The sequence below is a fragment of the Cavia porcellus genome, unplaced genomic scaffold (assembly GCF_034190915.1).
Source record: "Cavia porcellus strain 051 isolate PalLab524CR breed Dunkin Hartley unplaced genomic scaffold, mCavPor4.1 scaffold_10, whole genome shotgun sequence".
Lineage (NCBI taxonomy): Eukaryota > Metazoa > Chordata > Mammalia > Rodentia > Caviidae > Cavia > Cavia porcellus.
In genome coordinates, this window is record NW_026947493.1 from 33,032,239 (window position 1) to 33,058,680 (window position 26,442).

Here is a 26,442-nt window from a genome sequence, read left to right on the forward strand (position 1 = left end):
AGATGCTGCAATGAACAGTTTGTCTGTTCGGGGCCGCGGCTTCCGGAACCCAGCGGCGCTGAGGAGGAACCCTTCACGGATGCGCGATGCCTCAGCCAGATCGCCGCCTCGGCCCAAGCAGGCGGTACGCCGTACTACGGCCAACTGCCAAACTACACGTCGCCTAGCGACGACGCGGGGCGGGGCCACAGTTTGTTCTGGCCTGTCCTTGACTTCCGCTTCCGGGGCCGAGGCCGTAGAGCTCAGGGCTTCAGCCTGCTCACTCTGTGACTTACAGTGTCAGGCTTTGGCTGCCGAGGTCTCTCCGTATTGGCTTCGCTTGCTACGCTGTCTGCCTCCGTTAATCATGCTGGAACATCTGAGCTCGCTGCCCACACAGATGGTGAGAGTGTGGCCCGGGGATCCCTGCAGCCTCGAAGCCATAGTCGGAGCACTAATCCGGTGCTGCGTGGTTTCCAACCCGGAGGATTATAGTCCACACTGTCTTTCCCGAATTGTGCCTCTTGGGTCCTCGTCACTTTCCCTGAAAGGACCTTCTCACCCCTGCACCGTTAGAGTGCTCAGGCTCTCCCAGGAAACCCAGAATTTGAATTGTTAGCGTTAGTGTGGCCCGTGCCAAGGCGGAGTTCCATACCATGGATTCCCTTGGTAGTGGGACCAATACTTGTCTTGTTCTTTATCTCTAGGATTACAAGGGCCAGAAACTGGCTGAACAGATGTTTCAGGGGATTATTCTTTTTTCTGCAGTAAGTATGATTTTACATTTAATTTTTTTTTTTTTACTACCCATCTTGACTATTTAATATACTTTGTTTTTAGATAGTTGGATTTATCTACGGATACTTGGCTGAACAATTCGGATGGACTGTCTATATAGTTATGGCTGGATTTGCTTTGTCCTGTTTGGTAAGAAATTTGTGGGTGCTGGGGCATTAGTGACAGGGTAGGTTTTCTGAGTTGGGTTGCTTTGGTTGGACCCAGTCCCTTGGCCTCAACTTCCCCATCAGTGTTTCTCCTCACTACATTGGATAAATGGAATGTTAGTGTCTGTTGGTGTAAACTGTATGAAAATTTACAGTTTATTTCGTCTGCAACTACTGCAGGCAATAAAGTCAAAACTAGCAAGAATTTCTCTCAGTGCTCACATTGCCTGCTCCACCTTTCTTTCAGGGTAAAGCCTTGTGTGTAAACAGTAGGGCTTGATCCCATCACTCTACAGTATGTTGTCTTGATAGTGACACAAAACTTTCATAAAACTATCAGTTTTCGTTGATGTTATGTTATTAACTTCACCACAGGAGTCATTTGGTAACCAGGCAAATTATACATAACAGTCTTTAAAATTTTCAACAGCTATAATTGATTTTTTTTTCTCTTCTGGTCTAGCTGACACTTCCTCCATGGCCCATCTATCGCCGACATCCCCTCAAATGGTTACCTGTTCAAGAATCAGGCACAGAAGACAAGAAATCAGGGGATAGAAAAATTAAGAGGCATGCTAAAAATAACTGATTGGAGTTTTCATGATTTAACACCTGCTTTTATTTCCTGTGAGATAAACTAAATTGCTTTCATACCCAAAACATGAGCTAAAACCACCTATACTCTAAGAGCACAGCTGTGTATGGACAATTCTTTGTGTTTCATTTCTAACCAGTTTGGACCCAAAAATACTTGAGACCCTATCTTGATAATCTTGTTCTAAATGGAGAACAGAAAACAAAATACAAGTATGTAGTGTTTCTTTCAGGTATACATAAAAAATAAATGCCTCAAACAATAATACAGTTTATCAAAAGTTTTATAATTCATTATAGATAATTAAAAAAATCAAAAAAAAACTCAGCATAAGTCTGGGTCTAAAGGGTCTTTGTTGATTGTTCTACAAGACTTTTAAAAGTTAAAGTTAGAAGTTCATGGTTTTGTCGGATGTGGTGGCACATGCCTATAATCACCACACTAGGGAGGTCAAGCCAAGAGGATTGCCTTCAGTTCAAAGCCAGCCTGGGCAATTTAGCAAGACTCTGTCTCAAAATAAAAAGGGTTGGGAATATAGTTTAGTGCAAATGTTCAGTCCGCAGGAACACAAAAAGTGCGGCAAAATTCCAGTCTTGGTAACAGGCCAGCACGTTTATCTTTCAGAATCTGGAGCAAATAGTATACATATAGAAAAACTTGTGCACTTATTCCCCCGCCCTGGAATATCTTCCCTCAGATACACAGTTGGCTCCCTCCTTTCACTGAGGTCTCTACCCAGGTATCACTACAGTGGAGTTTTCCTACTACCCTAAGAAATAACAATTATATGCCACATCACTTAACCTGCTAGGTCTCATGGCATTTACCATATCTCACAGTTTATATTTGTTAATTGTTCTCACTAGAACATTAGCTCAGTGGGAACAGAGACTTCATTTGGCTCACTGAAACTAACACTTCAGTTCTTTGATCAAAATAGCCACAATTCAAGGGTTCAGTAGCCATATTTGACTACCCCATTGGAAAATGTAAACATAGAACATTTCTGTCATCATCTATTAATTATGTCTTATACAACTAAATATTTAATGAGTGATTTTATGTATAACAATTCACTTTTATTGAATGCCCAATAATGAATCCTGCACTAAGCAACAGGGGAAAAAACCTCCAAGTAATGGTTGTGCAAGTCATACTCAGTAACAGTGTTGCAGTATAGCTGGAGTACAGGTATGGAACTTTTTTGGCCTTCTAACCCTATGCAAATTAAGAAACACTTTTAAAAGAAAATCAAAATCAGTGATTGACTTTTTAGAAACTAATGTCATAAGAGGTAGATCAAAGTCTCTTAAATGTGGCCAGTGGCATATCTTAGAAGGTGGTTATAAAATTAAGGAAGAGGGTAGGGATATAGGTTAGTGGCACAGTTGCCTGCCTGGCAAGTGTGAGGTCATGAGTTCAATCCTAGTACCAAGAAATAAATAAAATAAAGGAAGATATGCACCAGGCATAGTGGGCACACACCTGTAATCTCAGCACTTGGGAGGCTGAGGCCAGCCTGGGCTACAAAGTAAGTTCAAGGCCAATACAAACTACATAGTGAGACCCTGTCTTAAAAAAAAAAAAAAAAAAAAGATAAGTGAATTAACGAAAGAAAACCCCACAAAATACAAGATCAGGGTAACAACTGAATGTTTAAACAAAAATACAATGTAAGAGAGAAGATTCTTCTAATCCTAGGAAAATAATTTGTACTACTTTATATCAATTAATGAGAAAACTTAAGTAAAACCAGCTGGTGGAATTACCTGCCTGTAATCTTAGCACTCTGGCTAAGGCAGGAGGATCACAAGTTCCACCCCCACCTAGACAACTTAGTGATTTAGTGATATCCTGGCTCAAAACAAAGGGCTGGAGATACAGCTCAATATTAAGGCCCTGGGTTCAATCCCTAGTATTACCAAAAAAAAAAAAAAAGATGTAAGTAAAATCAGTGATTATCCAGAGAGATACAGACTTACAAAACATGCAAGAGGTAAACAGCTCAAAAAGCCCAACAATTTGCCAAAAATGTGCCCCCAAGTAGATGGTTTTTATAATTTCAGTTCTAGTAAACCTTCAGAGTAAAACTAAGTCTCAGAAACTAGACTGTGAGCACTGTTAAGGGCTGAGAGTATTGTTTGATTTACCACTCTATCTTAGTTCCTGACACAGCACCTGGGACAGAGTAAAAATTAAAAAGTGACAGGGGCTGGAGATTTAGCTCAGCGGCATAAGCACCTGCCTTGCAAGCAGGCAGTCGTGAGTTCAATCCCCGGTACTGATAAAAAGGAAAAAGACAAAAAAAAAAAAAAAAACTTAAGTGACTAAAGAATATTTCACTAAAACATTTGTATGTATAATTTTCAAAGAAAAGGGACTTTTTTTGTAGAAACAAAACATCTGGAGAAGTCAATTTTAGAATTCTTTCAATACCTACGTAAAATTTAACTAACCAAGACTTGGATTTTATTCTATAAAAACTTTCGTAGATGAACATTATTTCTTTAAACTAATAAAATATGTGATATACAGTGTTTTAAAACAACACTATCTTGATGAACATGAAGACAAACTATGAGACAACATTACATATATCCAATATAACTAAGGATCTGGGCTTTACTTACAAATTGCTTCACTGGAAAAAGAATTAGTGTTTATGAGTTGTTTTTGCTGATAGGAAAATGAATCTAACAAAACTAATAATAGAAAAACATGATACAAAGCAAGAATTGTTTAACATCAATTCCTGTAAACCCAAAATGAGACACATGTTAAATGAAAACAAAACATTGGAAGTCTATGTGTAAATAAGGAATGGGTTGCCCATATACTACACAGAAGTTCATATTCTTTAAACCTCTTCACAGAATAGTAAATGAACTGTTTTTAAAATAATGTATCAACTCCTGAAGGTTAGCAGATAACATCACTACACATAGTCTTTATTTCTCCTGTTGCTTTTATCACTGTAGTACAATATAAAAGTTCCAACCCAAAGCTTTATGGTCCTGCTTTCCAGCTAATACCTTAAAAAAATAAAGCTCTAGATATAAAGTTGATGCTTTAAAAGGCTCAGTAACCAAACAAATGTAACATTTGTCCTCATAAAAAGGATATGAAAGCAAAAGTTGCTTTTCCTCTGTGAACTAGCTTCATATTACTCTATTTTGTCCAATTTTTTCAAGTACAAAAACTTCAAAGAGATGCATAAAGGGTGGTAAATGGCTTCTAAACAGCTTTTCTATGGTTTGTTTTTTAAGCCAGAAACTTTTGAAAATAGGTCAAAAAATTCTCAAAAATTCACATGTTCTTCAAAAAATTTCAACTGACGAGCTTTCACACTGTAAGTTGTATATTTCTCACCCATGTGTTCCCGTAAATGTACCTATTTGGGAAACAAAGAGAAAATCAGTATATAGTAGAAAAACATTTCTGCAGTCTTAGAAGAGCTTTCCTTAGCATAATACTGAAGGTGTAACCTATATAGAAAAATACTAGTAGTAATGTTTACACAGAAATTTAAATTTCAAACTTTAAAAAAAGATAGTATAAAAGAGCAAAAAAATAAACCAGGAAAGATATATAACATTTATGCCAAAGGATTAAAGGCATTAAATATAAAGCATTCTTAAAATCCAACTGTATTACAATACTAGAATTTATAAAGCAAAACATCCACAGATAACCCCGCAACATTTACAAAACCAATTCATAAAATTCAACCTAACTAGTAAACAATAAAGTACTGCGTGCCAGGCATGGTGGCACATACCCGTAATCGCAGCATTCTGGAGGGCTGAGACAGGAGGATCAAAAGCTCAAACTCAGCCTGAATAACTTAGTGATTTAGCAAGACCCTCTCTCAAAAAAGAGGTGAGAATAGTGCAAAGGCTCTGAGTGCAATCCCCAGTACTGAAGGAAAGAAGAAAAGCTTTGTGACATTCGGCACATATGTGTCATTAAGCAAGTATCCACGGCCTCCTGATACAGTGTACCGACACATCACTTGGGTGGTGTCCCTGGCAGAAATGGGTAACCTGAATCAGTCAAGGGAAAACACAAAAATCTATACCAAGTGACATTTTATAAAACATATGGTCTGTTCATATTAAAAATGTCAAAGTCACAAGGGACCGTTCCAGATTAAATGAGACGTAACTAATATAAAATTAATCCTGGTTGATTCCACATTGCACATGACAGCATGAAAAGCTCTACAGATCTGTCCTCAATGAAACTGGTGAGAATAATTTCAAAGAACCATTTCAAGGATGCAAAGGGCCTTGAGGCACAGCATATGAAGAAAGTTGAAGGAAATCTACTAAGACCTAATAAAAAAAATGAGAGTTACTGTTCTGCAAATCAGGACCAAGTGCCATCTGGAACTCTATGAAACAACTATTACAGGGTCATATGGCAGAGCCCTGAAAGCCTCTGCCTGCCAGCAGTTCACAGGTGAAAGGCTTTCTTTTTGGTAAGTGCGGGCACCTAGCCTATTAGGGTCAGGATTAGGGCTAATTATTGCTGCAGCCTATGGCTGAGGCTAAATTGCAGAGAGTACAGCCAAGGCGTGGACGTTCTTTTCTTCCCCCCGGGTATAAAGACCTGGGGAACAGAGGCTGTATCTTGGGTGTGGTAGTGCTGAAAATAAGACAGCTCCAGTCTCCTTTGCTATAGGCCACAAAGTAGAATCCCTACTAGGCAAAGCATACAAAGACCAGAGGCTGCTATCTCCACCTGCCCCCACAAGTGCTCAGTTTCAGTTTTCTTTTTTTAGGAAAAAAATGCATGCCTTGTGTGTTGCCCAAGCTGGCCTCAGCTCCTAGGTTCAAATGATCCTAAATAGCTGAGACAACAAGCATGGATGACCATGCCTGTCATAAAGTGTTTGGTTTCTGAAATGGGAATGTTACACATATGACATTGTCTCCAACCCTCCTTCCAGAGCCATCTCAGACTCTAGTGATAGAAACAGGTCGCAAATCAGAATATCAACTGTCTTCTGAAATGAGCTTTCTTGGGAACAGGCCATAGAGAATCTAAGCTGATCCTCTCAAAGAGTAGAAGAAATGGTAAAAGGCAGCTTGGAAGTATTTAACAGATTCATTGGCATGCAGGCTGCACTGTAGCATGGGCTAGTTTACTGGAGGACACCAGCAGCTTGGGAAGAGCTCCTTGGAGTCAGAAATAAAGATCTCAAACAGTGGTCTCGGGACAATCCTGTCAAAAGAGCCAACATTTGTCTGCTGTTATGTGCTCCTCTGCAACCCTAGTACTCTGAGAGGCTGAGGCAGAAAGTGTACAAGTTTGAGCCCAGCCCAGCAACTTAGTGACTCAGAGGAGACCTTGTCTCAAAAACTATAGAGCTGGGTGGGGATACAGCTCAGTAAGAAGGCCCTGGGTTCGAGTCCTAGTATGGAGAAACAAAATGATTATAGTCTGTGGCACAATGTATACCCTAGGGCACTGTTGAAAGTAACAGGATGGGGCAAAAAAAAGACAATCAGCAGGACCTGAAAAGATGTTAGAAGCTGAGTAGTCGGGGAAAAGACGAGGCCTGCCAAGTCCAGTTGTTCCACCGGCATTCCCTGGCTGCACTCACTGAGAGACAACTCCAGGGTCTTAATGCTGCACTAAGAGGAAAAAGGAGGGACTGAATTCACTAAGCTAATCCAGCCAGGCTAAACAAATAAACAAATAAATGTGATCCCCCAGGGGGACAGTACCCAGAGCTACAATATCTGAAAATGTCCAATTTCCAATAAAGTTATTAGACATGCAAAGAAGCAGAACAGCATGACATGTACACAAGGGGAAAAAAGCAAGCAATAGAAAGTGCCCAAGAGCAATCAGAAGTCAGGTTTAACAAACACTTATACAGTCCACTCCTGGGTATAATGGTGCACACCTGTAATCCTGCCTACTTGGGAGACTGAGGAAGGAAGATCAAGAGTTCAAGACAGCCTGAACAGTATAGTGAGACCCTGTCTCACAGAAACACATAAAGAGGGCTATAGGAAGATATGATGGGGCTGGGGATTTAGCTCAGCGGCATAAGCACCTGCCTTGCAAGTGTGTGGTCGTGAGTTCAATCCCTGGTACCGAAAAAGACAAAAAAAAAAGGAAGATATGATGACAATGTTATATCAAATACAGAATATCAATAAATAGAAATTATAAAATATCAAAATGGAAGCTCTAAAGTTACAAAGTACAATAACAATATGAAAAATTCACTAGTGGATTTTACAGTAGATTTACATGTCAGAAGAATTAGCAAACTTGGGGCAGATCAAAAAAGATTATGCCATACAGAAAATAGGAAAGAGAAAATAAAAAATGAACACAGTCCCAGAAAAATTCAGGACACCATTAACTGTACCACATAAGAACAGCAAGCACATCAGAAGAAACAGAGTAAGGTTCCCAAAAACTTCAAACAATTGATGCCTAAAAACTTTCCACATTTATCAGAAAACAATCTACACATCTAGAAAGCGAATTGAAATCCAAGTAGGATAAATTCCAATACATTCATAGACACATTAAAATAAAAATGATAAGACCACAGGAACAAAGAGAAATTCTGGTATGCAGCAAGGAGGAAAATGACTCCTCAGGAGTAAAGGAAACCCAGTAACATTAACAGCTACCTTATAGGCAGCACAGGCTGGGACAAAGAAGGATGAGACACACACACTTCTTAAAGAAGCTGACAAGCAAGAATCTGCCAAGCTATCTTCAAAAATGAGATGAAATAAATTTCCAGATAAACAAAGGCAGAGAAAATGAGGTTGGAAGACTTGACTTACAAGAAATACTGAAGGTAGCAAGACTCTGTCTCAAACAAACAAACAGAGCTGGGGGTAAAGCTCAGTGGAAGAGTTCTCCTGAGCTCAACTCCCAGGAACCACGCCCCCTGAAAAAAAAAGGGGGGGGGGGAGAAATTAAGAAAATTGAAACAGTCCCAGATGAAAAAAGTTGACAGATTTCATTATGCTAGATTTGCTTTCTGAGCAATGTTGAAAGGGAATCCTTTAGGTTGAAATGAAAGGACACCTCACACTACTTCAGAGCTTTATGAGCATCTCCAAAATAATTAAACCTATAAAAGCAGAGTAGCATGGTGGTACAGAAGGCAACATGATGAGGGAAATGGGGAAATAGTGATCAAAGGGTAAAAACTTCCAGTTAGAGCATTAAGTTTTTTGAGATCTATTACACAGCTTGATGATTGTAATTAATAATAATGTATATTTCAAAATTCTAAGACTAGGGGCTGGGGATTTAGCTCAGCGGCATAAGCGCCTGCCTTGCAAGCAGGCAGTCATGAGTTCGATCCCCGGTACCGATAAAAAGGAAAAAGACAAAAAAAAAAAAAAAATCTAAGACTACATTTCAAATGTTCTTATCACAAAAAATAAGTGGCAGTCATGTTAGCTTGATTTAATCACTATACACTGGATACATGTATCATGGCATGACACTGAACCTCACGACTATGTACAATTATAATTTGTCAATTAAAAATAAAAAATATTAGCCAGGCATGGTGGCTCATGCCTGTAATCCCACCACTCAGGAGGCTGAGGCAGGAGGATGGTTGCAAGTTCGAGACCAGCCTGGGCTACAAAGTGAGCTCAAGGCCAGCCTGAACCACATAGCAAGGCCCTGTCTCAAAAAAATAAAATAAAATAAAAAATATTTATTTCTTTTCAGTTTTTATTCTTTATTAGTACACATCTTCATTACATAATGATCACACTTGTAGGGAGTTGGTACATTCACACAACACACTTTAATTCTTTTTTAATCCCCTTACCCTCTCTTCCTCCATCTCTCAGTCCCTTCCTGTTTGTAAAAGATCTACCTCCCTATTTCCTATTGTCCATCTTTTCTTTTGAACTTTATTTATATTTGGGTTTCTAATGTAAGAGAAGCCATGTGATATTTAAGTTATATTTTCCTACAAATGACTCACTTAAAGGATATGTGAGAATGGTAATCCACTGTGTATAAATACCACATTTCCTTTACCCATTCATCTGTTTTTAGACACAGAAGCCACTTCCAAGATTTAGCTACTCTAAGTTGTGCTGCTAGAAATGGGGATATGTATGTATGTATGACTGTAATATGATATCTTTAACTTTTTCAGGAAAATACCTAGAAGAGAGGATTGAAAGAAGTTTCTAGTTTGAGTTTCTGAGGACTCTCCAGAATTCCTTTTTCCCCACTGCCTCATCAGCATTTGTTACTATCTGATTTCCTGATAACAGCCATTCTTACTGGAGTCCGGTGGAATCTCAGAGTTGTTTTAATTTGTATGTCTCTAATGGCCAACGGTTTTTTAAAAAGCAAATTTTAAAAATAAATGAATATTTTGGTGTATATAAATATATGGACAATTATAAAAGCTGGTATTAGTGTAACAATGGTTTGCAATTTCACCTTGTGTATGCTCCATGGTTTAAGACACTAATACATTTAAATCATTAGTCTAAAAGCTAATATTATTGTGACTTTGGGTTATAATTCCATATTTTTAATTTTTAGAAACCACTTACTGGTTTATAAGGCATAACAGAAATATACAGTGAATGTGTAAATTAAAAAAAAAAAAAAACACTGCCATTAACATCCCTCAAAATATCCCCTCACCTCAAACACACTTATTCCATCACGCTTGCTCCTTTCTGAAGCAATTCTGGGAGTCCTCTTTTGAGTGTCTTCACAATGTATGATCAAAAATACAGTGTGTGCCATTGCCAAGTGCCATCCAAGGGAAAGGCAGGCTCGTAAAAACACTACTACGTGAATTTATTTTGTGAATAAACGTATTCACAGGATCTGGTACTGTGTGAATTCCTGCTCAAAGTGACCATGAAAAAGTAAACATTTTGAATTCATTCAGGATTTCAAGGCAGCTATGATAGCTCATCTAGAGTCACTCATGAAAAGAACTTCTAGAACTAGAACCATCAAGAAAGCAGCAAGAATTATGGGATATTCTAAGTGAGAGTATTTTGAGGGGAATAATTTACTATAAAGTTTTAATTTAGTATTCACTGTATTTTTATCACACTGTGTATGTTTTAGACACAATATATAAGGATATAGTTTGTTTTTAAGATATAGTTTTGTAACAATAACTGCAAGAAATTGGGACAGACCTGTCAGAGGGAGAGTTTCTGCATGTTATTGAGGTTGAGCTGGTATAAATTCACATTGAAGTATTATAATTATAGGATGTTAAATATAATCCCCTGGCTGAATGTGGTGGCACACACTTGTAATCCCTGCCCCCTGGATGCTGAGGCAGGAAGGCCCCTGCAAACCAGCCTGACTTGATAGTGAGTTCAAGCCCAGCTTGAACTGCATAGCAAGATTTGTCTAGATGTTCCCCCAAAGCTTCATGGAATCATGGGGTGGGGCAGACTTGTCTGACGTGGTTGAATCTAGAGTTTGTGATTGATTTGTGGTCCAATGGTGGGATTAAGGGTGAGTGCTCTGCTTGCCCTAGGGCAGTTACCCTGTATACAACGTAAGAGACAGAAAGAGCCTTCTCTTATTGCTGCTGCTCTCTCTCCTCTCTTGCTGCCATGAACTGTTGCTCCTCTGTCATCGTCATCCTGCCATGGAGCCAGCTGATTATGGACTAAAAACCTCTATAAACTTCAAGCTAACTAAACCTTTCCTCCTTTGAGTGTTGAGTATTTTGTCTCAGCAACAAGAGAAAAGTAACATACACACACTCACTTTCCCCATTGTAACCATATTTGCAAAAAAGGAAAAAAAAAGTAAAGATAAAAAAGAGGAAAAAAAGAGAAATGCATAGGATATTAAAATATTTCACAATAAAATAATCAATTATGGTAAACATAAAACAAGATAGTAATGTAGGAAGTAAGAGATAAAGGTCACACAGTTGATAGAAAACAGTAAATCAGAGACTCTCATCAATCATCACTTTAAACATAAATGGAAGAAATGTTCCAATCAAAAGGGGGAGATGGCAGAATGGACTAAAATAACAACAGATACAAATTTAGTCAATGAAAGACTAGATCTAAAGATACAAATAGGTTGAAGAAGATACTCCATACAAATACTAACCGAAACAGAGAAAACAAAATAGGCTTTAAATTAAATAGGGTTGCAAGTGGCCAGCTGTGGCGGTATATGCTTGTAATCCCAGAACTTGGGAGGCTGAGGTAGGAGAACTGCTGCAAATTCTAGGTCAGCCTGAGCTAAAAGTAAATTCAAGGGCAGCCTGAACTACACAGCAAGACCCTGTCTCAAAAAAAAAAAAAAAAAAAGGTGAAAGAAGCAAACATATCATATGTTAATAACAGATTCAATATAACCAGAAGATAGAATAATTACAATCTTTAAAATATATAAAACAAAGTCAGGTGTGGTGACATATGCCTGTAATCCCAGAACTTCGGAGGCTGAGGCAGGAGGATCATTGCAAGTTTGAGAACAGCTTGGGCTATAAAGTGAGCTCAAGGCCAGCCTGCATTGCATAGTGAGATCCTGTCTCAAAAAGACAAAATAAAATAAAATATCTTAAAAAAAAAAAAGAGCGGAATTGAATAACAGTGGAGATTTAATGCCCTATTCAATCCCTGAAAGAATAATTTGGCAGAGGATAATTTTAAAAACAGAGAACATGCAATAGTTTGGATCTTGATTGTCTCCCAAAGCACATGGTATCAGCTCCAGGACTGTTGGGAGGTGCCACCCCTTAGAGGGAAGGCCTCATAGAAGAAGGTAGGTAACTGGAGAGATGCCCCAGAAAGGGATCCTGGGGCCAAGCTCCTCTTCTTCCTTTCTCTTTGCTTCTCAGCTGCAATGAGATGAGCAGCTTCCGCTACCACTTACTACCAGCACGGTACACTTCCTCCCATAGGCCCACGAGCCACAAACTAGCCATTCTGAAACCAAAACTAGAATCCAAATAAATCGTTCTCATTTTTAAGTTGATGACTCAGTCACAGCAACAGGTGACTAACACAAGACTTAATAAACCAATGAGATCTAACAGATACATGCCAACCTCTACCCAGCAACAGATTGGGTAGATCCAGAAAAGGACAGTTTTTGACCCTTTTACTGAGCTTTCTCAAGCTTATTCAGACTTTCTCCATGACAGAGCATAAACTAGGATGTGATTAAGTCTCAGTAGCTTTTGAAAGATAGCATCTTTTTTTTAAGTTTTTTTTTTAATTTTTATTTTTTTCTTTTTTCTGGTACCAGGGATCAAACTCATGACTGCCTGCTTGCAAGGCAGATGCTCATGCTGCTGAGCTAAATCCCCAGCCCAAAGATAGCATCTTCTTTAACCACAAGGGATGTAGTTAAGAGCCAGTAACAAAGAAAACTAAAAAACTGACAAATGGTGGAAACTAAGCATCATACTCCAAAACAATCAGTGGGTCAAAGAGGAAGTCATGAAAAAAAACTACAGACAAGTGAAAATAAAACACAATACATCAAACACAGGATTTGGTTAAAACAGTGGTAAGGTGGAACTTTATGGCTATTAATATTTATTAAAGAATGTCCCAGGGGCCAGGGGTTTTGCTCAGCGGCATAAGTGCCTGCCTGGCAAGTGCAAGGTCATGAGTTCCATCCCCTATACCAAAAGAAAAAAAAGGAAGAATGTTCCATCACTGTGGAGAGAAGATTTCAGATGAAAACCTAATTTTACAATTTAAGGAACTCAAAAAAGAACTAAACCCATATCAGAAGTAAATAAATAATAAATATTAGGGCTGAAATAAAAAACAGAAAAACATCATTAAAACCATGAAGTGATTTATGAGTGATACTGATCTAATATCTTTTCATGTAGTATACTTGTTTGATTTTAGGATCAGGGTTGAGCTGGGCTTGTGTAATGAGCTGGGAAGTATCTCCTCCTAAACTTTTCTGGAAGAATTTGCATAGTATTGGCATTATATCTTTCTTAAATGGTCGGAAGCATTCACCAGCATAGCCATCTGAGCCTAGAGTTTTCTTTGTGGACAAATGACTGTTTCTAGATGGTACACTTAGGCTTTATATAACTGCTCAGTCAACTGGAGAGATGAAAGTAGAAAAGTAGATGCCAGGGACTGACAGAAGCAGGGAATGATGCTTTAGAAAGCACTGTCTAAAAATACCGTGAAGTCTAAATAGCAAAATTTGTTACAGTAAAAGGCACATCATTACTGACATCTTCACAATACTTCCCCTTGTTTCAAACACACTTATCCCATCATTCTTAACACTTTCTGAAGCAACTCTGCAAATCCTCTTTCCTGCCCTATTCTTAATAATATTCATTAAAATTATAGTGAAGCTGGGTGTAGCAGTGTATGCTTGTATTCCCAGCACTCAGAAGGCTGAGGCAAGAGGAATGCTCTGAGTTTGAGACCTGCTTTGGCTGCATAGAGATATCAAGGCCAGCCTGAAACACATAGAGATCCTATCTCAAAACAAACAAAAAGTACAGTGAATGCTACTGCTGAGAGTCATCCAGTAGAAAGACAGATTCATAAGAATATTACAGTGTGGGGCTGGGGATTTAGCTCAGCGGCATAAGTACCTGCCTTGCAAGCAGGCAGTCGTGAGTTCGATCCCCGGTACCAATAAAAAGAAAAAAGAAAAAAAAAATATTACAGTGTGTCCTCATCAAACATTCACTGCATCTGGCACCATGCAACTTCTGGCACTTTCCCAAAGTCCAAATGACCGTGAAAGATTAAAGTTCTGAACTGATGCAGGATGTCAAAGCAGCTACAACAGTGCAACTAAAGACACTCGTGAAAGGATTCTACAACTGCTTCAGAAGGTGGCAAGACATCACCATACACTAGCAGATTGAGTCTCACTTTCTCCATTTTGATATCGTAGGTTGAGAAAATTTTTTTTGCAAAATACACGGGACCAGTTTCAAATTTCAATGTTTTTCATATTTGGGATACTTGCAAAGAATTCATTGGTTGAATATTCCTAATTTAAAAATCTGAAATACTCTGAAAGAAAAGTTTTTTCAAGGTAGAGTCTATTGTATAGTTCAGGCTGCCTTAAACTCAATATACAGTCCAGGATGGCCATGAACTCACAGCAGTCCTCTTGCCTCAGCCTCTCGAGTGCTGGAATTATAGGTGTGTGCCACCACACACAGCACTGTGAAATTTCTTTGAGTACCAACAAGTTCTAAGCCAATTTGGCTTTTAGAGCACTCTGGATATTCAAATAAAGGATATTCAATATGTATAAGCATTTCCCTGTTACTAAGTGTTCACAGTTATCTTTTATTGTTTATACTTTTTTTTTTTTTGTCTTTTTCCTTTTTATCGGTACCCGGGATCGAACTCACGACTGCCTGCTTGCAAGGCAGGTGCTTATGCCACTGAGCTAAATCCCCAGCCCCCAGTTATCTTTTACTGTACAGAAAACTCTTGCTTCAAATTTTTAGTATTATCTTTACACACAGATCATCTTCTGCATTATTTCATTGGTTAAATTGCTGCATGGAATTTTTATTTCAAAGGCCATAAACCTCTTATGGCCTCTGGTATACTGTATACCAATAATTTGCTTTTGAACAAGTTTAACAGTCAAATTAAATTTGTTTACTCTTCTGGCCCTGAATCAAGACTGTCAGCTTCCTGATGCTGTTGGTTTCAAGCAGGAGCCTAAAGAGATGTCTTTCTGTGGTCTGTTGGCCATTTCAGAACTTGGGCAGTGAAATGGTCAATTCACTGGAAAGAAACAGCTTGAAGCAAACGCACCCCCCACACACACCATGAGCAGCTGTGAGTGTGGCAGGCTGCAGCGGCCCAGGTTGGGAGCCACCAGCATTTACTGGGACTCGAGCCATCCTGGGACCTGGAACACTGGGAAATCAAGCAACCCCTCCTCCCTGCCTGTTTTGTTTTGTTGAACTTCAATATACATGAAAGTATAGTTAGCTATTTTGAAGAGAACGAGAGACTCTATGACAGCCATTAGTGACTTCCCTATTGCCTGGTTTTGAAGACCTAAAATGGCCTTCCTCATTCTGTTCGGATCAGTTTTATACTATGTTGTTTTGTATGAATTCTCTGTATGAAAAGACAATGGATAACTATTTGGAAGAAAACAAGAGACAATATGATAGACAGTGAAGATCTCAGGTCATCTAGCTTTGAAATTTATGTCTCTTACATTGCTTTCTTATGTCCTATTTTGTTCTGTTTTGTTGTGTTTAATTTTACCCCCTTTAAAATAAAAATTTAAAAAAATTGTTTACTCTTAAAAAAAAAGAAAGTGACAAGAAAAAGGGATAAGTATGCTCAATGTGAATGGGAGTATTTTAAAGGAATTAACAGCAATTTATATTTTATTGTAATAATTTACTTAAAAAGTAAACATTTACCATTTTTTAACATATCTCATATTGTTTAACAGATGCAGAGTTTCACTTTTGCAAGATGAAAAAGTTCAGAAGATGGGTAACAGCTGCACAACAATGTGAACATATTTAATGCAAGTAAACTATATACTTAAAAATGGCTAATGTGGTAAATTTTAAATATGTATAATTTACTATAATTTTTAAATGTATATATTGTTGAGTCGATAACAAAAGAAATCTATTTGTCAATAACACAACTGCATTAAGCTAAGGAAAAGACTCCAGATGTTAAGTTATATACACAAGAATAAAAAGGAGAACAAAAATGATAAATAAGGCCATTCTTGGACTGCAGGGGAGAACAAAAAGTTAACAAGAAGCTAAGACCTCCTGTGAGTCCACCCAATGCACAGGCTGAATGCGGGGGAGCCAGACACAAGCCCTGTCCTGTGAGTTCACACTATTCGTGGACTGTGGGGGAAGAGAACAAGAAGTCAATGAGAAGCTAAGACCTCCTGTGAGTCAGTGCCACACACACACTGACTGGGGGAGAGCCAGATGCCAGCCCCTTTAGAAGTGTAGGCAGGGAGACAAGAAGAGCCCATAGTCCTCCACCTCCAGTAAGCGATCAGCTGATCCAGAGAAACACAGGCTGTGATGATAGCTTATGAGGTAAAATACAATCTAATGCTTGTAGTGTCTAGTGTTTCCCTGACTTTGCAGGTCTAAAACTGGTAGTCTGATCAGCTATTCGGAGGATAACAATATGCAGTGTAGCATCTATGGGGGATCTCCTTCTGAAGGTGGTGGCCACTGTTAATTCCTTATTACCTTGTTTCAAAATCCTGTAGCATTCTCATTGTTTTGTTTGGTTGCATTTTATTCTATTTATCTTGTTTGATTTTGTTGTATCTGATGGAATGGGCAGCTATTTCAAAGGTATGGCAGCTATTTTGGATTTACTATTACCTTGTTTTGAAGTCCTGTACTGCATTCATTATTTTGTTTTTATTGGTTCTTTTCTGTTCGTTTTGTTTGATTTTACTATGTCTGATTTTACTATGTCTGAAGGTATCTGCAGCTATTTTGAATAAAACAAGAGGCATTATGGTAACCATTGTTGATTTTCTATTATCTTGTTTTGAAATCCTATGTTACTTACACTGTCTTGGTTTTTTGTTTTTTGTTTTTGTTTTGTTTTGTCTTTTTCCTTTTTATTGGTACCGGGGATCAAACTCACGACTGCCTTCTTGCAAGGCAGGAGTTTATGCCGCTGAGCTAAATCCCCAGCCCCTACACTGTCTTGTTTTGATTGACTTTATTCTGTTTTATTTTGCTTGGTTTTATTCTCTCTAAAATAAAATGTGGCTTCCAGGAAGACAATTATCAGTGCCTCCTGAGAATCCGCCATGCTGGGACTGGCAGGATCTAACAAGAAGCCAACTAGCCAGGCTTTCTGGTGAGTCACACACACACACGTGGGTTCCAAGAAGAGAAAAGTCAGATAGTGCCTCATGTGAGCCTATAGGCATGTGGGCTGAGAATCATATACATACCGCCCCCCACTGCCAAGCAACCTACTGGTTCAAAGGACAGGCTGAATGCATAGCAACTAAGGTACATAAAGCAACTAAATGCTTGTATTGTTTGGCTGATTTTGCAGGCTCTTGAGAGGATTATAGTATGCAATTTAACAAATATGGGGATTTCCTTCCATCTTGATTTGAAGGTCAATATTGTTCTCACTGTTTTGCTTTGTTGTAAATGTTTTGCTTGATTCAATATTGTTTTGATTGGTTTTATTATTTTGTTTTTGGTTTGATTTTGCTATACCTGATGCAATGGACAACTATTGTGAAGATAAGCTATATTATGGTAGGTATTGTTGTTTTCCTAGTATCCTGCTTTGAAGTTCTGTACCAATTTTGCTGCTTTTGTTTCGACTGGCTTTGTTCTGTTTTGTTTACTATCTTTAAAATAAAAAGAAAATAAATAAACATAACCATCTGTACAAATAACTTGAAATTGAGTATCTTACCCAATATTCATCAATGATATAAAATATATTGAGACTACATTGAAAGCTTGAGTCTGGCAAAACATCAGGAGTATACATCATGACCAAATGGGAATCACCTCAGCAATGTAAGGCTGACCACCAAAAATCAATTAATGTAACATAACACACAAATAGAATTAAAAACAAAAGCCACCATCACAGAAACAGAAATAAAGCACTTGAAACAAGAATGTGGAACTTTGGGTACTGCTGGTAGTAATGTAAAATGGTACAGTTTTTTTGGAAAGTGTTGTACTCTAAGAAAACAGCTTCGTTATATGTGTATTATAGCAAACCTACAATGTGGCTTACTAAATGTGTTTTTTTTATCCTTTTTCCCTAACTGATAAGTTAAGTGACCTAATTGATATGTTGAGCAATACTCTCCTCTGTAAAGAATTGCAAGAATCTCACCTAATTGATATGTTAACCATTGTTGCCCTCTACAAACTACAGAAGTTGTGCTAAAACAAGCTAACAAGGGTTGTTAATCACTGTTAGGCACCTCTATTCTCCCCTAAAGAGCTAAAGAAAACTAGGATGACCCACTAATTTACACTTGTTTGAAGTAACTTGCTTGTGTGCAGAGAGATTTGCATATGAGTTTAACCCTTTACCTAACCTTGATTCCCCTCCCAGAAAGATAGATACATATAACCGCCGTTTTCTGTTCTGTATGGCGCCTTATTGCCTCCCTCTCCCCTCACCTATCTATTTATAGACCATAAAGAATTTGGGTTTCTGGTGACCTCTTCCCGATCCGGTGATGATCTGTCATAAAATGAGCCTGCCCCAATTTTAAGAACTGTTTAGCTTCAAAGAAATTACCGGGAAATACTATGGCCCAAACCCCAATCGGTGCTTTCCTTTTGTTCTGTATGCATCAAATGAGTTAGATATCAGATCTTTGTAAAACTTAAGTTTCAGCTTCTTGTAACTCTTGACCCCTTTGCACCCACTAGCGAAAATGAGATGTCCTGGGATAATTAACTCTCCGCTTTCTTCTCCAAATATTGCTGCAGATGTGCCACTCCAAGATAATGTCAGTCTGTAGGATGGGAGTAAATTGAGAAACACCAGGAACTCCTGAGATTGTCAGAGCTAAGTGGACAGCAATACAGTTTCCAGACTCAGGTCAACAAGTTTGATGGCTCTGCAGGTTTCTTTGTTTCTCCCCCCCCCCCCTTTTCCTCCAGCCTCTTTTTAAAGTCCTCCCTTCAGTCTCTGGGACACAGTCTCCAAATTGGCTCCCGGAGACTCGTCGCCAGGCCTGGAAATAAAGCCTTTACTACCTAAATTTTCGGTCTCTTGCTTCCTTGGATTTTATACTGGGGCCGAGTTATAACAGAAAGCAGTTTGAAATTTCATCCAATGTTTCAATGTAAAGTTACAAAGTGATCCAGCACTTCCATTTCTGGATATATATATCCAACAAAACTGAAACCCCATACAAACTTCCATGAGGACTCACAGCAGCATTAATCATGCCAAAAAGAGGAAGCCCCTCAAAGGCCATGAGTTGATGAGTGAACAAAATACACAGAATATGGGGCTGGGGATTTAGCTGAGCCAAAGAAGCAAAACAAACACCACATCTTCCTTAAAGACCCTAATTAAATGAACTGTCCAAAAGAGACAGATCTATAGGGAGCAGAAAATACTTGTCATTGTTTAGGGATGGACAATTTAGGAGACAATAGGAAATGAATGCTAGTTAGTACAGAGTTTCTTTACAAGGTTAATGAAAATGTCCTAACATTGTGATGATGACTGTACAAGTCTATCCACATACTAAGAACCTCTGAAATATACACATTAAATGGCTGTATTATATGGTATGTGAATTATATTTCAAAAAGATGCTAAAAAATTGTATAGTATAAGCAGCAGAACACAACCAGTAAAACACTCACCTCTCTCTCCATTTCATCCTCCTCATCTAAGAGATCATACACCTGCTCCAAAAGCTGAACTCCTAGGCCCTGGATGACATCAGCTCTCAAGACTTCAAGTATTCTCCTGATCTTTTCAGAACCTGGCATGATAGCTAAAAAGCAACAACAAAAAAGGGAAAACAAACATTTTTAGTAACAATGAAGAAAAACAATATTTTTTTAAAACATCGTTTTAAAAAATAATCTTGATAGGTTTGGTTTAACGATTGTGTGTGTGTGCGCGCGCATGCACTTAGTAAATACTCTACCATTGAGCTATATCTGTGGTCTAATATTTTACTGTCTAAAAATTTATGTCAAAGTCAGTGTCTCCTGAGAATTTGCCATGCTGGAACTTGGGGACCCACCAAGAAAGCAATGAGCAGCCTTCCTAGTATGTGATGCAAGCCACAGGCAAGCCAGGGAGAGAGTAAGTCAGCGTCTCCTAAGAATCAGCCATGCTGGAACTTGGGGGATCCACCAAGAAAGCACGAGCCAGCCTTCGCGGTAAGCCAAGCGGCCTGAGCCGAAGGCAAGCTAGAGAGAGAATAACTCAGTGTCTCCCATGAACGGGTTGAGAATCAAATGTCCTGAGGTCAGCCGGAATTGATAGCAATTAAGGCACATAAAGCAACTAAATGCTTGTATTGTTTGGTTAATTATGCTGACCTAGGGCCAGAGATCTGAGCATCTCTTGGGACGATGACAGTATGCAATATAGCAAATATGGGGGATTTCTTTCTATCTTGTCTTTGAAGGTCAATATTGTTCTCACTGTTTTGCTTTGTTCTGATTAATTGTTTTGCTCTATTCAATATTCTGCTTTGATTGGTTTTATAGAGTTCTGTTTTTCGTCTGATTTTGCTATACCTGATGGAATGGACAACTATTGAGAAGATAACAAGATATACTATGGTAGCTATTGTTGTTACCCCAGTATCCTGCTCTGAAGTTCTGTACCAATTTCACTGCACTGTCTTGACTGGCTTTGTTCTATCTTATTTTGTTGTAGTTTACTATCTTTAAAATAAAATTTTAAAAAATCAAAATAAAAATTTATGTAAAGCTTCATATTTCACTTCCATCTCCTACACTTAAACTATCTCCTAAAAAAAGTCTAACTTGAAGAAAATACACTGAAAAAAAATCCCAATCACATTACATAATTTTCATAAAAATTACTGGGTTATTTACATTTATCTTTAAAAATTAATTTTCATGAAATTTTTCAGACTATGTCTGTTGCATAAAGTAAGATAAATCTTTCATAGAGATATCCAAATAAAATTTAAAAATTAAAACAATTTACAGGTATTAGCTCCTAATAAACACATGTTCTAGTTTGCTGTAAAAAACTAAATGGATCACCTGAGGGCAGCTCTTTAAAACGGAGTTGCCCTGACTCTTCAGCAACTTTCCCATGAAGAACCAGTGTGTCCCGATACTTTCGATTAAGTCTGAATTCTGAGCCTAGAGCTGGTACCGGGAGATCTTCACTGCTCTCTTTTGGGTCCAGTTTAAGGGTTTGAGTCATCAATTGTATCAAGTCACTCATTTCATTTGTATGACTTTTCCTGAAAAACAATTCTTCCTGTTATTTAGTTGGCTTCATAAAAATTTTTTATTTCAAGTTAGATGCAGGTTTGGGGATACAGCTCACTGGAGAATGTTTGCATGGACAAGCCCTGGGTTTGATTACAAGCATGCTTACACAGAGACACAAAATGACCTTTTTTTAAAAACTTTTTATCGGTACCGGGGATCAAACTCATGACTGCCTGCTTGCAAGGAAGGTGCTTATGCCACTGAGCTAAATCCCCAGCCCCCACAAAATGACCTTTAGGGAATGCTGCTTCCAAATGTCCATGTAAGCTCCTAAAGAATAACACAAAAATAACAACTACAGACACTATGCAAAATACAAAATCAACTAATGTGAAGACAATGGAGAATGAAAAAATCTGGAAGCAGATTCAGGAACAGAGTCAAGACTTTTTAGCCTAAGGGTAGGTCATACGTAACTCAAAGTCCAAGAATAAACCCACAGTATATCTAGCCTATAAAACCAAAGACATAGTTCAGGACAACTACTGCCAATAGAAAGTGAGAGAGAAATCTTGCAAAAGAGAGATCCTAGAGAAAAGCTGACCCAGATTCTTGGTACAAGTTCTGTCCAACCATTCCAAGTAACTTAACTACATCCAAATACAAAGGTCAAAACTATTTAAAGAAACACAGAAATACCAGCCTCCAATGAAATAAAATTCACAGGATATGGCATCCAGTCAAAAATTACCAGAAATGCCCAGGCATGGTGGTACGTGCTTATAGTCCCTGCACTTGGGAGACTGAGGCAGGAGGATCACTGTTAGTTCAAGGCCAGCCAGGGCTATACAGTGAGTTCAAAGCCAGCCAGAACTACACGGTGAAACCCTGTTTCAAAAAAGAAAAGAAAAGAAGTTACCAGAGACTCAAAGAAGCAGGAAAACACCACTGATTTGTAAAGAAAAAAACTTAGTTAACAGAAATAGATCCAAAGGTAAAACAAGTGATAAAATTAGCAGATGAGGGCATTAAAATGGTTATCATAAATATGTTTCATATAGTTATTACAGATAAAAACATGAACTGGTTAAGGAAAGGCACAAAAGATGTAAAGAAGACCCAAGTTCTTTCTAAAAGTGAAAAACACAGTTATATTAACTCATGAAATAGGATAAACAGAATAGAAACTATAGAAGAAAAAAATCAGTGAACTCAAAGATACACCAGCAGAATCTATGAAAAATGAAACAAAGCAACAAAGCAAAAAGAATAAACGGAAACCAGCATTCTGGGACAAATTAGACAACTTAGGGACTCAGTGAGATTCTGTCTCAAAAAATAAAATAAAATCAAAAAAGGGCTGGGATGTAGCTCAATGCGAAGGTCCTGAGTTCAACTCTAGGTACCCCCAAAAAGAAAAGGAATGAACAAAGCATCGGTGAGGTTTGGATAACTTTAAGCAGCCTAATACACATTTAACTAGAATACGCAAAAGGCAAGAGAAAGTCCAGTGAAAACTGAAGAAATAATGGCCAATCAATTTCCCATGGTGGATGTGTTTACTATGGTATGGTCAAACTTTTCCAAATCTAATGAAAGCTGTAAAACTAGATGTGCACACAGAAGAGAGATTCTTAGCTGTAACATATACAATACAACATATATATTGTCAGTGAGTACTACAGGTCAGAATACTGCTATAAATGTATATTTAGAATCACTCACACAGAAATAATTTCTGAAGGGAACCAGAAAAATAAAAACTTACCCATCCCTGGAATCCCCATCTGATTTGTCAGTTGAACTTGTAGAAGAACTTAACTCATCCTCAGACAGACATTTAATCCGTTTTCTTTCCTATTAATATGTAGACAAAATTCCACATGACAACACAACCAGAAGTTAATACAGGTTTGCCAGTCTTAGACGCAATCACTAAACAATCTATACCTACATGCAATTTAACAGGAGAAATGAGCAGATCTAAAAATTAAAGTTATTTTATCCAGTGACATCCCAGTTCATTCATGAAGCTCACAAGTGAAGGCTAAGAAATACTAATGTAGTTTTACAAAGCCCTAGGGAATTTCAATGGGGAAGAAACTTCCTTTCCAGAAGAAAGAGGGTGATTAGTTCTAAGTGATTCAGTTCATAAAAGGGCTTGATCCATAAAGAATATTGGCATTTTAAACCAGACAGAATTTCACCTAAACAATTTACCCTGTTCATATATAAAACTCTTACGGTGCTTTAAAGGGTTGATATAATTAACCCAAACCTTGAAACTTTTGAGAGACAGAGATGGCAGCCTAAATTAGTAAAATACATCAATGATATGGTCAAAGAAAGATCTTCATTGCTTTTATTTACATTTATTTATTTATTTATCTTTTTGAGATGGGATCTCGCCATGCAGTTCAGGCTGGCCTTGAGGTCACTTTGTAGCCAAGGCTGGTCTTGAACATGCAACAATCCTCCTGCCTCAGCTTCCCCAGTGCCAGGATTATGTCCATGCACCACCATGCCAGGCTTTCATTGCTTTTAAAGGGCAGAAAAATTCATCCCCAGGGCATTTATTATACAGAGAGAGATGAACATGGGTTAGAAACACCGCAATTACCAGGTAACCACCAGATGGTGGGGCTATATTATCCATAAACAAGAAGGTAAACTGACACAAACAGGAAACTGAGAGATGATAATTAGCAAAAGATTAAAATCTAGTCACATCACTGTATATACTAGTAACACAGCAGAATAAATGATGTGTTGCGTAGTGAAAAGTCTTAGGGCTGGGGATTTAGCTCAGTGGCATAAGTACCTGCTTTGTAAGTGCAAGGTTCTGAGTTCCATCCCAGGTAACAAAAAAAAAAAAAAAAAGAAAAGTCTTAGGAAGTCTTGTTTTAAAGATTACCAGAGAAAGATTCTTAACTAGACTGTCAACTATTTACAAGAATACCTGAAAAATGTATGCCTTCAGTGGGTCACACATCATCCTTTTAATTATTATTTACCAGCTCCTTTCCTCACCAAGAGCGCTTAGCAAGGCCCTGTCTCTGAAATAAATGGAGCTGACTGGCACGAGGGTTACAGTATTAGGCTGAAGGACACAGACACATCCACCCTCTCCTTTTGGGTAATGCACCTGTGTACTGCCGTAGTCAGAAGAGAACCGTCGGGCAGGGAAGGCCTGGCCTTCCTCCTGCAGTTTCCCCGGCCCTACTGCACTCAGACTTCTCCTCACTGAAGGGCCTGAAACGAGAACACACCCAGTAGTTATCTGTGGCAGGCTGGTCTCAGTTGAAGAGGGCTTTGCACAGGGTACAGAAGACACCTCAGGCAAAGGCCAGCCAAAAGTTACTCAAAAACCTCTTCATTATCACTGCGGTGTCTGGCACCTTAGTTCAAATCTTAGCCCTGGGTCTGCCCTTCTGTGACCTTGAGTAAGTTAGCCGGTCCCTTAGAACCTCAGTTTCCCCAGCAGAAACCTTGGAAGTTACTGTAAATAAGAGATAATGCCCTTACAATCTTCACCATAACCTCTTTAGATGTTTAGGGAAATAGCATTAGAGCTACAGTAAAACTATGTTTAGATAACGGTAGTAAAAATGACCATGGCCCTCAGCCAGAGCAACACATCCCTCAGCTTCCTGGGTGGTCCTGAGGAGAGAACACTTCTGACTGACACAAAACCGAGTTAAACATTCATCTGGTTTTCAGTCTGAATTCTCCCGGGAGTCACTCTCCTCAAAGACCTCTTGCACTCTTTTTTCACACTTCCTTTCTCTGATGATATATTTCAGATTCAACAGCCTACACTGATTTTTAAAAAAAGAAGAAAAAGAAAAAAGACTCGCCTAAGAAATCTGATTAATTGATTGATTGAGACAGGATCTCACTATGTAGTTGAGGCTGGCCTCAAACTTGTGGCAATCCTCCTGCTTCAGCCTTCTGAGTGCTGGTATTAGAGGTGCATGCCACCACACCTGGCAGTCTAAGAAATTTAAAAATTCTTCCAAATCTATTCCCCAAATGGATTACCACCTCTTGAAGTCAACACTCCATAATCAGAACTAGCACTGATGCTCATGAGCGAAACTAGACTGTCAATTAAATGAATAAAAAGGTCACCTTCACATGAGGGGAACACCTCTTCCCGTGACTGCTTCAGTCGCCTTCTCTCTCTGGCTGATAATGGTCGATCCTTTTAACGAAAGTCACAGAGTTATTTCTGTTCCTACTCACTATTTCTGTAATGCCTACAGTGGATGATGCACCACCTAACACTAAGAAAGAGGCCTTGCACTTGCCTCTAAAGGAGTGCCACTAGAAGCCAACCCATACCCAGGTGACAGCTACTGATGAAGGATTACAGCCCCTGTTTTGGGGAGATACTCATTTTTGGAAGGGCAAAGGGGGACTTTTTCATTTCTTATTTTCAGAATCTACTTAGTTTCTTTAGTTAACTGGACATCTGTGCAAACATAGAATCTCTCCATGTCAATCTAAGGTTCTGCTGAGAATCATCAAGCTGGCTCTTCCAATGTCTGGCAGAAAGCAGGGCTATTAGGTGCTAACACACACAGGATTATACAACCCACAACACACACAGGATTATACAACCACAAAAGCCTTGTAAGATTTATAAAATCCCAACAGGCACTCCCACAAACCTTTGATGATGCTATCCCACTGCCCCTCATACTGCTCACAGACACAGTGGCCGTGCTACTTGGGCACTCAGCATTCTGTTGTGTTGGTATGGTATCCACTTCTCCAACCATGGGATGGGAAGGCAAAAGCCGAGGAGATGCCCCTGGGAACTTAATTTTAGGGGAAGATATGGTAAGTTTTATATGCAGCCATCTATAGAGGTCCCTACTGTCATAACCTGAATGTACACGTCAGCAATTTGTCATTTGTCCCTAAAGCTTCAAAACATTGTGCGTGTGGTGTGTGTGTGTGTGTGTGTGTGTAACAGACTGACA

General features: G+C 38.7%; 2 protein-coding genes and 1 non-coding gene across 10 annotated transcripts in view; 2 read left to right on the forward strand and 1 right to left on the reverse strand.

Moving 5' to 3' along the window:
* Nucleotides 1-26,442, reverse strand: part of Nek4 (NIMA related kinase 4) — a 50,785-nt gene that overhangs the window by 4,830 nt on the left and 19,513 nt on the right. For 5 of the 8 annotated variants that reach the window (XM_063257240.1, XM_063257236.1, XM_063257235.1 and 2 more), the window contains 7 exons: nucleotides 26,128-26,277; nucleotides 25,586-25,658; nucleotides 24,600-24,706; nucleotides 23,223-23,311; nucleotides 21,278-21,483; nucleotides 19,889-20,022; nucleotides 4,438-4,909 (listed from right to left, as the gene is read on the reverse strand). In XM_063257240.1, coding sequence (XP_063113310.1) covers nucleotides 4,817-4,909; nucleotides 19,889-20,022; nucleotides 21,278-21,483; nucleotides 23,223-23,311; nucleotides 24,600-24,706; nucleotides 25,586-25,658; nucleotides 26,128-26,277 — 852 coding nt within the window. In that variant the 3' untranslated portion in view covers nucleotides 4,438-4,816. Of the gene's footprint in view, nucleotides 1-1,263; nucleotides 3,091-4,437; nucleotides 4,910-9,039; nucleotides 19,077-19,888; nucleotides 20,023-21,277; nucleotides 21,484-23,222; nucleotides 23,312-24,599; nucleotides 24,707-25,585; nucleotides 25,659-26,127; nucleotides 26,278-26,442 lie in introns of those variants that run through there. The other 3 variants (XM_063257237.1, XM_063257239.1, XM_063257238.1) reach the window with 3 other exon arrangements.
* Nucleotides 176-1,783, forward strand: Spcs1 (signal peptidase complex subunit 1). Its single transcript, XM_003479976.5, has 4 exons — nucleotides 176-382; nucleotides 687-746; nucleotides 820-906; nucleotides 1,387-1,783. Exons 1-4 carry the CDS (start codon nucleotides 347-349, stop codon nucleotides 1,510-1,512), a joined length of 309 nt encoding a protein of 102 aa, XP_003480024.2. The 5' UTR covers nucleotides 176-346; the 3' UTR covers nucleotides 1,513-1,783.
* LOC111754644 (small nucleolar RNA SNORA2/SNORA34 family) lies at nucleotides 15,161-15,297 on the forward strand. Its single transcript, XR_002789326.1, has one exon. It is a non-coding gene; the product is annotated as a small nucleolar RNA SNORA2/SNORA34 family (small nucleolar RNA).

Excerpts from the sequence above, each read along its gene's own strand:
- Spcs1 (XM_003479976.5), top strand. The coding sequence starts at position 347 with ATGCTGGAACATCTGAGCTCGCTGCCCACACAGATG. Across the intron at positions 747-819 it reads GGATTATTCTTTTTTCTGCA|ATAGTTGGATTTATCTACGG; the intron begins GTAAGTATGATT and ends CTTTGTTTTTAG. Across the intron at positions 907-1,386 it reads GATTTGCTTTGTCCTGTTTG|CTGACACTTCCTCCATGGCC; the intron begins GTAAGAAATTTG and ends CTTCTGGTCTAG.